Source organism: Rhincodon typus, chromosome 42, assembly GCF_021869965.1.
Source record: "Rhincodon typus isolate 14 chromosome 42, sRhiTyp1.1, whole genome shotgun sequence".
In the NCBI taxonomy this organism is placed as follows: Eukaryota; Metazoa; Chordata; class Chondrichthyes; order Orectolobiformes; family Rhincodontidae; genus Rhincodon; species Rhincodon typus.
In genome coordinates this window covers 11,674,189-11,687,028 of record NC_063373.1, presented here as the reverse complement: position 1 = coordinate 11,687,028, position 12,840 = coordinate 11,674,189, and the positions used below count along the sequence as shown (strand labels likewise).

General features: G+C 44.1%; 1 protein-coding gene and 1 long non-coding RNA gene across 4 annotated transcripts in view; one reads left to right on the top strand and one right to left on the bottom strand.

Moving 5' to 3' along the window:
• The window catches only part of LOC125487599, a 43,108-nt gene extending 34,961 nt beyond the window's left edge, over positions 1 to 8,147 (bottom strand). The window contains exon 1 of the long non-coding RNA XR_007265969.1: positions 7,880 to 8,147. This is a non-coding gene — a long non-coding RNA (uncharacterized LOC125487599). The remainder of the gene's footprint in view (positions 1 to 7,879) is intronic.
• The window catches only part of LOC109938354 (gastrula zinc finger protein XlCGF7.1-like), a 30,907-nt gene continuing 26,032 nt past the window's right edge, over positions 7,966 to 12,840 (top strand). For 2 of the 3 annotated variants that reach the window (XM_048619419.1, XM_048619418.1), the window contains exons 1-2: positions 7,966 to 8,314; positions 8,959 to 9,159. Coding sequence is in view for 1 of the 3 variants with exons in the window: in XM_048619423.1 (XP_048475380.1) it covers positions 11,223 to 12,328 (1,106 nt within the window). In the remaining 2 variants the exon portion in view is untranslated. Of the gene's footprint in view, positions 8,315 to 8,958; positions 9,160 to 11,122; positions 12,329 to 12,840 lie in introns of all 3 variants that reach the window. The other variant, XM_048619423.1, reaches the window with a different exon arrangement.

Sequence of the window (12,840 nt, the reverse complement as noted above, 5' to 3'; positions counted from 1 at the left end):
TCACCAAGGACAACTGAAACTTCCCATGATTTACCACACAGCACAGGAGGAGCACATCATCGGTGCAAGCTCTGCTGCCCACGTTTCTTCTAAGTTACTGTCATTTCTGACAATTATAATCATTATGCTTATTTATGTTAATAGAATACTATTAACTTACATTCCTTGTGCTAACTGTAATTCCCTTACCCTGCTTTGCTTACTATACTACCTTTCATATTGGCCCTGACTTTCACTTATTTCTCAGTTTTTCTCAGTTAAACGCTTCTTCCACAAAAAGTACTTTACTTTTCAAAAAAAAAACACCAACTGTTAAACATACTACTTTCATGAGATGTCACTATTTGATTTGTTTCCCCCAGTCACCAGTCCACTGAAAATGCAGCTTTAAACTAGGAATCCCTTCTGTCTGCTTAGTTAAGCTGAAGAACCTCGCTGTAGAAACAATAAACCCTGAACCCTACAATCCATTAACAAAACAATAATCACTTCTTCCCCTGTGAACAGAATTCCATTGGTGCACTAAATCTCCAGCAACAGACCCTTAAACTTAAACTTGTTGGAGATGAGGATGGAGGAGGTAGGAGAGATGGAGAGGTCTTCAAAAGAAAGTAATCTGCCTCACAGATACAATAAAGGCTTGATGCACCATATTTTTAACAAAATCTGATTTATGATTTTTCCCCCCAAAACAGATAACCAAAGTTATGATGTGTACAAACATCCCAGAAAACATGGTTTGGAAATGGATGCCAATAACATCGATAGCCAACACCTACAGTTACTTGGGAGCTGATTCGAATTTAACAGTCCTGATGAATCAGAAAACCCTTTCACACACTGTAGAGATTGACAGTCTCTTAAGTGTGAATACATTGTTATACAACACATTGGGATAATTTCCAGAAAGTATGCTATAGACACTCAACTGTATTAACATTTGTAGATACAATATCAGCACCTTTAATAGAGCAGGGTTTAGTAACATCAGCACAAGCAGCCCAGTGACCATGGTTCATTCCTTGGCGTGAGTAAGCACAGAATCCTTCAACTGTCGTTCTTTGTGAACTTGCTGGTGTGTTACTAGGATGCATGACCAACTGAATCACCTTCCACACACAAAGTAAGTGAACAGTTTGTCCCCAGTGTGAATTCCCTGATGTGTCAATAGCTTGGATGACAATGTGGATCCATTCCCACAGATACAGCAATTGAATGGTTTATCTGCAGTGCGAGGTCGCTAGTGTATTAGTAGGTGGTTTCACCCAGCAGTTTCTCCCCATTCTTTTAAGCTGGCTTCTGTGGGCAACATCCTGACCATCTAAATCATTTCTCCCTGCGTGAAGAGAAACATTTCAATCTCGTTGCTCAATTACTACTTCAAGTTTTCTGCTTTGCAGACGACAATCCTGGCTTTCCCAGCCTCTCCACTGAATTGAAAGCCCTTATCCCTGATACTGCTTTGGGAAATTCTCCCCGCATCCTCTCCAAGGTTTTGGCATCTTCTCAAACTCTGGTTGCACAGAATTGAACACAAAATTTCACATCAGGATCAGTCAGGGATTTGTAATAATCCAGTAGAACTTCATATTTTAGTACATCCTGTATCCATTAATAAAGCCAAGGATCTGTTAGATTTTTCAAACAGCTTGATGAACTTGTCTGTTCATATACTCCCATATAATTGTGTTCCTGCATGTCATTTGAAATACGTACTATTTAGTTTACTCTCCCTCTCCTCATTCAGCCTTCCAAAATCCATCATAGACGGTGAACCATTTTAGGATATGGTGAGGGCGAGAAATATGCCAAAAGAACACAAAAATTTCCTTTCTGTTATAGACCAGGTCAGAAGTTGTAGATTTTGGTCCGAAGGTAACATTGGGATTAATATTCAAAATTACCTATTTTACTACAGAATCAAATTCAGCTGAAGTCAGTGAATAGAAAGATAAGATCCCATACACCAGTTCTTCAAAGTGCACTGCAGGACCGCAGCTCAATCTACTCAACTCTCACTTCATAACACCACAACAATTCCACATACTGTCCAAAGGGGAGTTCTCCTGGTGCAGAGGACACAAACTTTGTGCTTTAACCAACACCATCAAAAAAAAACTGGCTTTTTCAGTCCCCCCATTGGATTATTGCTGGTCAAGTCTTGCTGTGATCAAACTAGTGTCATCACAGTAATAGTTTTTATTGCATTAAATGCATTATGAAAATACAATGTCCCATAATGATGTAGGGTAGTTTCAAGACGAAACATTGAATACCAAGTCTGAGAGGGAGACTGAAATAACTGCACAGTGGCTGGTACACCAAGTCATCCTTGACTGGGTGAATCCCAGCGTGAACTTGCTGACATACAATGAGCTTAGATGATCACCACACTGACAGCACCTAAATGGTAAGTAAACACATTCATAGACCATCAGTTGTCAAGAACTTTTACAGCCCTTCCCACGGTTTGAACGTTTGAAAGATCTCTTACAAGAGTGGTCTCTTTTGTGTGACTGCAGGTAGGATGACCTGGTGAATCTCTTCCCACACTGAGCCAATGAATGGTTTCTCCCCAGTGTGAAAGTGCTGGTGGACAGTGAGGTCAGGCATTCATCTGAACCCAGCCTCGCAGTGAGACCATCCAAACAGTCTCTAATCAGTGTAAAAGCATTGTTACGGCATCAGTTCTCTAGAACTTTGAAAGTATTTCCCACAACCTGAAAATTTCAAAGGTCTCTCTTCACAGTGAACACGCTGATGTGTCAACAGGTTACATGAGTGTCCAAATCCCTTCCCATTCTCAGCAGGTGAACAATCTCTCCCATTCTGAATTCGCAGGTGCTGATCGCTAAAACCCAATCCCACATTGACGGCATCTGATAGTCATACTAATGACACACTATCTTAATAAGACATATTCTCTTCAGAACTTTTAAAGCACTTCCCACAATATAAACATTTGGGAGTCTCTGCAATATGAACTCGCTGCTATGCCAGCAGAGTAGTTGAGCAACTAGGTGAATGGCACTCCCCAGTGTGAACTTGCTGGTGCGTGAGCAGGTAGGATGTCCTGGTGAATCTCTTCCCACATTCAGGACAGGTGAACGGTAAACTCACCAGTGTGACAGCAGATTTGTTGAGCAAGTATATTTCTTTCCACATTTGGAACAAATGAACAGCCTCTTCCTGGTGTGACTGTGCCAGTGAATTTCCAGCTATGATGAACATTTGAATCCCTTCCCAAAATTCCCATATTCCCACTGTTTCCCAGTGTGAACGCTGATGTTTGCTTCCATGATCAAAGTCTGATGACATTCCTTTCCTGATGAATTGAGCATCACTAAGGCTCAGTGGTTAGCGCTGCTGCCTCATAGCGCCAGGGACCCAGGTTTGATTCCAGCCTCGGGCAACTGTCTGCGTGGAGTTTGCACATTCTCCCTGTGCCTGCGTGGGTTTCCTCTGGGTGCTCCGGTTTCTTCCCACAGTCCAAAGATGTGCAGGCTAGGTGGCTTGGCCATGCTAAATTGCCCTTAGTGTTCGGGGATAGACAAGATTAGGTGGGTTATAGGGGTGGGTCTGGGTGGGATGCTCTGAGGGTCGGTGTGGGCTTGTTGGGCCGAACAGCCTGTTTCCACACTGTAGGGATTCTACAATATGATTCTACGACTGTCAAAATCTGAAGTGACATGCAGTACGAGTTCCTAAACTTCAAATACTTCTTGTAAAATTAACTTAAAGTAGAAGCAAGAAAATGTGACCGACCACTCAAAAACAAAGGCAGGAGATGAAAATAAATCTGGTAATTTGTGGGGCTGGCAAGAGAACAGTGTTAGTATGAAAGCTGCTGAATTGTATTCAAAATAAAAAATTGATTCAGTCTTGTTCTTCAGAGAAGGGAATCTTCCACCTGGTCTGAACCGAAATAAGGCTCTGTTCTCTATGGGAGGAAGACGGAGCAGTGGAAAAGAGACAGGCTTCATCTCTTTGCAATTGGACCAGAATATTGACAGAATATTCCAAACTCACCAACCAAAAAGAGAAGCTGGTGCATGGGAAAATCATTTCCAGGAGTCACAGCAGCAGGTTCAGGCTGGAGAGGAATGATTTTCCCTGCTCCGTGGGTCAGAAGGCATTTAATCTATCGTTCAACCTGCTAAGAAACCAGTGAAACATAGCAACATAGAAGACAGGAGCAGGAGTAGGCCATTCAACACAGTGAGATTACAAGTTGCTGCAGGAGTTGAATTTTGCTGTTAATCGAATTCAAGACTGAACCATGAACAGAAGTTGCTGGAAAAGCTTAGCAGGTCTGGCAGCATCTGTAAAGAAAAGAAAAATCAGCGTTAACGTTTCGGGTCCAGTGACCCTCCCTCAGGACCAGTTCGATGATGATCATGAAACCATTGCCGATTGTCGAACCAATTCTGAGGAAGGGTCACTGGACCCGAAACGTTAACGCTGATTTTTTTCTTCACAGACGCTGCCAGACCTGCTGAGCTTTTCCAGCAACTTCTGTTTTTGTTCCTGACTTACAGCATCCATAGTTCTTTTGGTTTTTATTCAGGACTGAACCACGTTGGGTTTGATTTTAGCCTATAACTGGGATTGGATTGAGTATTTTGACAATCAGCTTTCTGCACTTTATAACCGATCCTGCAAGTGAAGTATCTTTCTTCAGGTTGTCCTCACATTTTTGAAAGATGAAAATAAAAATGATTCATTTGTATTTCATGCATTTTAAATTACTAGCTCACTGCTCACAATGGGAACAGCAAACACGGTTTGGTGAATAATACCACAAAACAATATTGATTCAGTCTGCAAGCAGGACCCTAAATTTGTGATCATTTGTCATTTTAATTTTCAACCCAGCCCCACTCCGTACTCAGACTCCTGCACTGCTCCAATTAAGTGCAATGGAACTTCAAGGACCAAGAACAGCTCATCTTTCAGTTTGGCACTTTCTAACCTTCCAAATTCAACATGAGGTTCAGCAATTTCTGCACCATGAAAGAGTTGTCAGGATCTGGAACACCTGCCTTGAAAAGGTGCTGTAACCTATGCAATGTTTAGACTGTGCCTGCTCATCCTTGATTTCCCAAGAGTGGAAATTGTTCTGTCTAGCTGCCCTATCAGTTAGCAATCACTTTCACAAAACTTTGAACAAAATCACACCTTAGTCTTCAAATTCTAACAAAGACCTCCCTCATATTAAGGTGATGCTTAGAGATAGGAACAAGTAATAGTAGGGAGCTGATGCCTTAATGGTATTTTGCTGGACATTTAATCCAGAGACCCAGGTAATGTTCTGGGTACCTGGGTTCAAATTCCACCAGGGCAGATGGCAGAATTTGAATTCAATAAAAATTGCTGATTGTCAGAAAAATCCATCTAGTTCACTAATGTTCTTTAGTGAAGGAAACTGCTATCCTTCTCCAGCCTGGCCTACATGTGACTCTAGACTTTTTAAAATTCATTTGTGGGATGTGGGCGTCGCTGGCTGGCCAGCATTTCTTACCCATCCCTAACAATGTTGCTGATTCTTAAGTGCCTTGTTGGGGATGGACAATAAATGCTGGCCCAGGCAGCAACACCCTCGTCCTGTGAATTAAAAAAACTAATGGTACAATACTAAAGAATGTCCAACTTTTAAGGTAGTGGGGTATATTTATTGGTCACCAAAGCAAATTGGATATCAAAGTTCATAAATATCAGTATTGAGATCAAAAGGAGGCAAGTAAGGTTGAACATTTATAATGCTCTCATTCGGCCACAATCCGAATCATATGGCCACTTCTGGTCATCAGAGTTTAAAGGGTGTAAGGTTCCATGACAGCGTGCGGAGGAAATTCATAGTATGGATTCAGTAAAAGGAGTTTGACAGAAGATTTGATAGAGGTACAAGTTTTACGAAATGGCTAAACTAGTTACAGAAAGACAATCTTTCCCATTAGCTGACTGTACACAGATTAGGGACAGTTTAAAGGCTCTGAATAGCAAACACTTATGAAAATATTTTTACACAGCACATGGTGACGCCCTGGAACTCTGAGGGGAGTAAAAATGGATAGTGATTGATTTCAAAATGAAATTAAATCAGTAATTGACGAAAATAGCATGAAAGATTATAAGTATACAAGAGGGGAATGAGTGTCACTGGATTGCTATAGAGGGTTAGCCCTGGACTCAATGAGTTGAGTGGTCGCATTGTGACTCTTCTGTGTGATCTTGTGAACTAAACATCAGGGAAATCTGCGCTACATTCACTCCAATAGATTGTTCCTAAGATCTGTGACTCAGAACTGAACACAGTTCTCCAGATGTGCTGTGTGTATCTTGGTGCAATCACACTGTCACATTATATCTTCTCCCACAGACAGAACAGATAAAGCTGTTCCCTTCTACTTTCAGATGCTGATGATAATCAGATCCTGATGAACTGACTGACTGTCTCAGATCTTGATATAATATTTATTGTGTGTTCTGGTCTATCAATCCTCCGCTTCCATTGTCCTGTAAGTTTATAAAGTCCATTGCTAATAGCCCAGGACAGAATTTCACAAGAGACAACGATTTCTCTTGGTTTGAGTTTGCTTTGTATAAATTCTCTCCTTTTAACACTCCTGAAATAGGAAAGCTGCGAACACGCCCTGCTCCACTCAGCACTGACTCTCCAAAAGTGCTTGCTCCCTCTGCACTGACTCCCACAAAACATGATGCTGTGCATTCAACCCACTGAACATTTCCTCCGGGAAGACTGTGACACTAATCTGGACCTGAATCCCACAACCATTTGCCTGTTTGCTACCAAACACAGGACTAGAAGTTTCTAATTTGGATCTGGGAGCTACACCAGGTGTTGATGAAACCTCCCAGGTAACACTGTTCCATTTCTCTCCTGCATAGTCATGACTGGAAGTGAGGAGTTGTACCAGATTGGAAACATTGACTTTGTTTTTCTCTATGAATCCCCACCCCCCCAGTCCAAACTACCTTTATTTCTTGCTCTCCACTTTTATTTTAAACCAACTATACCTTCTTCATCTCCCACAGGCACCCTTCACTGAGTCACTCTGCCTCATCAATAAGACATCGGAATGGGAAAGGCTAATGCAGCTCGATGGACAAGTTGTCTCCATTCTGAACAATGGGCAGCAAAGCTTTTCTCACAGACGCTGCCAAACCTGCTGGGTTTCTCCGGCATTTTATGTCTTAGTTGCAGATTTCCACTATCTTGAGCATTTTGTTCCTTGTTCGAGGGAGAAACGCAGCAAGTGCAGTCAGTTCGTTGCAAAACAGTCCCTGCCCGTCAGTCCTCAGGGTGTGTGTGGGCTCTCTTGGGTGTTTGCGAATCTTCCCTGGCAGTGTCTCTCACATAGTCAGTCAATTAGTCACTGTCTTTTCTAGCACCGCTCCTAGGACACCTCTTATAGGGCATGGCACTGCCCATGCTGCACCACTTGCAGGGCACACACACAAAAACGTGGGCAGCTATTGAACTGCCAAGGGTGCTGGGTAAGGAGCCCACCATTGAAAGGCACTAGTGAACAGAACATTAACTTTTTTGCCCCTAAATGTGACAGAAGGGCTAAGGCCAGAATTATTGAATCCAACAAAGTGCTCTAAGCTTCCACCATTGGTCTGCCCTGGTTGTAAATGTAAGCAGAACATAGAACATTACAGTCACAGGAGCAGGCTCTTCGTCCCACCACGTGTGCACCGATCATGATGCCACTCCAAACTTATCCCATCTGCCTACACATAGTCCGGATCCCTTTATTCCCCACCCGTTAATATGTCTGTCCAAATGCCTCTTAAACACCGCCGTCATATGTACTTCCACCATCTCCCCTGGGAGCATGTTCCAACCACATACCTCCTTCTGGAGATCCTTGCTGCGGAAGGCAGTGAATCTGCGGAGTCCATGAGTGTGAGGCTGGAAAAGCGGGAGCAGGGAAGCCAACGTTTCGGCGCCGAAACACTTCGCTGCATTTGCGTGGGACAGAATTCACGCACCGTATCCACTGATCCCGCTTGGAGGACCAAACCCTCCCGCCTGGTCTTCCAGTCCCGCCCCATCCCTCACAATTTACTGGGAGGCGCCGCCAATCTCCGGCCGCATGCGTAGTGGCGGTCAGGGCAAAGACGCTGGTGCCCAATCCGTGACAACAAAGTGCAGAGCTGGATGAACACAGCAGGCCAAGCATCATCATAGGAGTAGTAAGGCTGACGTTTCGGGCCTAGACCCTTCATCAGAAATGTATTCAGTCTGACTGGCCCGCAGGGTGGTCATCTCCGATCCACGAACGGGGTGAGTCTGAGTCTGATGGAAGGTCGTGACGGCTTGAGTGGGGAAGTTTTGTAATTTTTTGTGTCAGCCGAAAGCGCCAATTGAAAATTGTCCGGTGTCCCATTTACAATAAACAGGCCAACGGCTCTAAACTTCTTTCGCTGCTGTCATGTGGCCTGCAGGGCGCATGCACAGCCGCCATGTTTGTAGGGGGCAATACCTGTATGCAGTGAGGGGAGCTTTGCTGCCCATTGTTCAAAATGGAGACAACTTGTCCATCGAGCTGCTTTAGCCTTTCCCATTCCGATGTCTTATTGATGAGGCAGAGTGATTCAGTGAAGGATGCCTGTGGGAGATGAAGAAGAAGGTATAGTTGGTAAAAAAAAGTGGGGAGAGCAAGAAAGAAATAGAGCTGGTTTGGACTGGTGGGTGGGGCTTCATAAACAATATAGTCCCTATATCCGAATATCCTTCCCATTGACCATAATAACTCCCTTCCTGCATTCACTTATCTCTATCCCACCTACCCACTATTTATTTCTGGGCTTCCCTCCCCAGTCCTGCAGAAGGGTTCCCACCCGAAACGTTGACTTCTCTGTTCCTCGAATGCTGTCTGATCTGCTGTGTTTTTCCACCTCCACATTTTTTTTTTCTTTTGACTTCAGAAAATCCCAGTCCGGGTTTGCTGCAAACGGGAAAATGGTTGCGGGGCTCAGGCAGTGACAGACTCAGTTTGCCAACGCCATCTTTATTGGGTGCAGCAGGACGCGTTCGCAGCCTTGTCGTCTCCGAAGGGAAGATTTGAGGACAGCAAATTCAAACCGAGTCATCTTTTGTCCCTTCCGAATTTCTATTCTGGACTGACGGTGAGGAATTTCCTTTTTATAATTGCACTTTTTTTTCTTACACGATGTTAAATGAGGGATTTTCAAACGGGAAAGTCGAGTCAAGCTTATAAAGAAATCTGCCAGATTCAGTCGATTCATGAGGGAACACGGTGGGAGTACTAACACCGGCCGCAGGGTTTTGTGTGTTCTCAACTATTTTAAGAGCTGTGGGGAACTGGATAGGGCCGTATCAGAGTTGCGAGTCTGGAGTTAAGAGAGGAAAAGTAAGTGTTTCAGAAACAGCTGAGCTGAGGCAAAATCAAAGTTTGATGATATTACTTGACATCCTTTCATTCACCAATTCGCCGTTCCTTCAAACGAATGTCATTTGAGGTGGATCCACCATATCACACAGGCCCTACAGTGCTCGTTCGCTAATCAAAACCAATATCGGTTCCACCTTTCGTTGGTTCTAATGAAATCTGATCACGATGTATAGCGTTTACTCTTTCTGTTCACAGACGCTACCTGACCTGCTGAAGCTTAGCAGTATTTTGTATTTTAATTAGAGGTGGGAGTAGGCAGTCTTGATGTTCGGGATAAGTGGGTCGAAGTTCATCTTAGGGTGAAGTATTTTATCATCTCGGTCGTGAATAGTCTGATTCAGACTCTGTTGCCAGGAGGAGGGATGGATTCAGTGGTAAGAGAGTGGAGTTTGTCTCACTTCCCTGCTACAGTGAGCTTCAGTTTTCCTACAATTTAAATAGAGGAAAATTCTGCTGTTTTTATTCTCTCTCTCTGGTTCTCTATTTTTGATCCAAAAGTGTGTCTGTAGGATTTTGTGCAGACAGAGTGGCAGTTCTCTTCCCTGAAGGACGTTTCTGAACCAGTTGGGTTTTTAGTAACAATTCAGAAAATTTCATTGTCACTTTTTGAGTGCTGGCCCTCCACTTAGCATAAGAACATAAGAACTAGGAGCAGGAGTAGGCCATCTGGCCCCTCGAGCCTGCCCTGCCATTTGATAAGATCATGGCTGATCTTTTTGAGACTCAGCTCCACTTATCCGCCCACTCACCATAACCCTTAATTCCTTTACTGTTCAAAAATTTATCTAGCCTTGCCTTAAACACATTCACCGAGGTAGCTTCAACCGCTTCACTGGGCAGGGAATTCCACAGATTCACAACCCTTTGGGTGAAGAAGTTCCTCCTGACCTCAGTCCTACATCTGCTTCCCTTTTATTTTGAGGCAATGCCCTCGAGTCCTAGTTTCACCTGCTAGTGGAAACAACCTCCCTGCCTCCACCTTATCTATTCCCTTCATAATCTTATGTTTCTATAAGATCTCCCCTCATTCTTCTGAATTCCAATGAGTATAATCCCAGTCTACTCAGTCTCTCTTCATAATCCAACCCTCTCAACTCTGGAATCAACCGAGTGAATCTCCTCTGCACCCCCTCCAGTGCAAGTATATCTCTTCTCAAGTAAGGAGACCAAAATTGCACACAGTACTCCAGGTGTGGCCTCACCAGGACCCTATACAGCTGCAGCATAGCCTCCCTGTTTTTAAACTCCATCCCTCTAGCAATGACAGACAAAATTCCATTTGCCTTTTTAATTACCTGCTGCACCTGCAATCCTACTTTAAGCGATTCATGCACAAGGACACTCAAGTCCGTCTGCACAGCAGCGTGCTGCAATTTTTTACCATTTAAAACATAGTCTGTTTTGCTGTTATTCCTGCCAAAATGGATGAACTCACACTTATCAACATTGTACTCCATCTGCCAGACCTTTGCCCACTCACTTAGATATCTGTATCCCTCTGCAGACTTTGTGTCTTCTGCACACTTTGCTGTACCACTCACCTTAGTGTCATCTGCAAATTTTGACACACCACACTTGGTCCCCAACCAGCAGATTCATTCTGCTCAATTTCAGCACCAGCCTTTGATTTTTGTAGGCTCTCTCTTACTTTTTCCTATTTTGCACCAATATCACAGGGCATTGGAAAGCGGGGATTTGGAGTTTCAAAACTGAAATCACACAGATTCTGATGGATTGAACTAATTTATTGTAACCTGAATCTCATCAGATTTGAACATGGAAGTAAAAAGCACCACTAACAGTGAGGAGAAACTGTACACGTTTTCTGTATGTGAACAAGGCTTCAGCAAATCGTCTGGTCTGTGGAGTCACAAATGTGGTCACACTGAGAAAAAGTTGTGTAAATGTGGAGACTGTGGGAAAGGATTCAATTACCCTTCCCAACTGAGAAAGCATCAGTGCACTTTCAATGGGGAGAAGCCATGGAAATGTACTGAGTGTGGGAAGGGATTCAGTTACCCATCTGAGCTGGAAATTCACTGGCGCACCCACACTGGGGAGAAGCTGTTCACCTGCTCCCGATGTGGGATGGCATTAGCTCACTTACACAGTCTGCTGATACACCAGCGGGTTCACACAGGGGAGAGACCGTTCAACTGCACTGAGTGTGGGAAGGGATTCACTACATCATCCAGCCTAGTGATACACCAGCGAGTTCACACTGGGGAGAGACCATTCACCTGCTCTGTGTGCGGGAAGGGATTTGTTACATCGTCCAGCCTGCTGATACACCAGCGTGTTCACACTGGGGAGAGGCCTTTTAAATGCTCAGTCTGCGAGAAGTGTTACCAAAGTTCTGGGGAACTGATGTCTCACCAACGTGTTCACACTGATGAGAGACCATTCATATGCTCTCACTGTGGGATTGGCTTCAAGCGATCATCTCAACTCACGGTACACCAGCGAATTCACACTGGGGAGAGGCCGTTCACCTGCAATGAGTGTGGGAAGGGATTCACTCAGACATCCAGCCTGTTGGAACACCAGCGAGTTCACACTGACCACAGACCTTTTAAATGCTCAGACTGCGAGAAGTGTTTTAAGAGTCCTGGGAATCTGAAGTGTCATCGCCGTGTTCATACCAATGAGAGGCCATTCATGTGCTTTCACTGCCGGACTGGGTTCAGGCGATCATTTGACCTCAGTGTACACCTACGGGTTCACACTGGGGAGAGACCGTTCACCTGCTCTGAGTGTGGGAAGGGATTTGCTCATTCATCCAACCTCACTACACACAAGCGAATTCATACTGGGGAGAAACCATCCATCTGCTTGGAATGTGGGACGGGATTCGCTCAGTCATCCAATCTTGCTGTACACCAGCGGGGTCACACCAGCCAGAGACCATTCACCTGCTTGAAATGTGCAAAAGGATTGATTAATTCTTCTTCGGTGCCAACACATCACAAGCAGCAATGCTGATTAAGTTTTGCTATTAGTCGCACCCAGGACTGAACCATGGTCATTAGAGTTTGTTTCGTGTGTTAGAATACTTGAGCCCAGTTATCAGTATGAATATTCTGGAAAAAAAGTCAAATAAATCAGTGCTAAACGCACTACATTACGTATTTTTTAATATCTCTAATGCAATTTCATAGAATCCCTACAGTGTGGAAACAGGCCCTTCGGCCCAACAAGTCCACACCAACTCTGACAATCCTACACAGACTAATCCCCCTATAATCCACCTAATCTTCACATCCCTGAACACTACGGACAATTTAGCATAGCCAATCCACCTAGCCTGCACATTTTTGGACTGTGGGAGGAAACCGGAGCACCCGAAGGAAACCCAGGCAGACACGGGGAGAATGTGCAAACTCCACACAGTCGG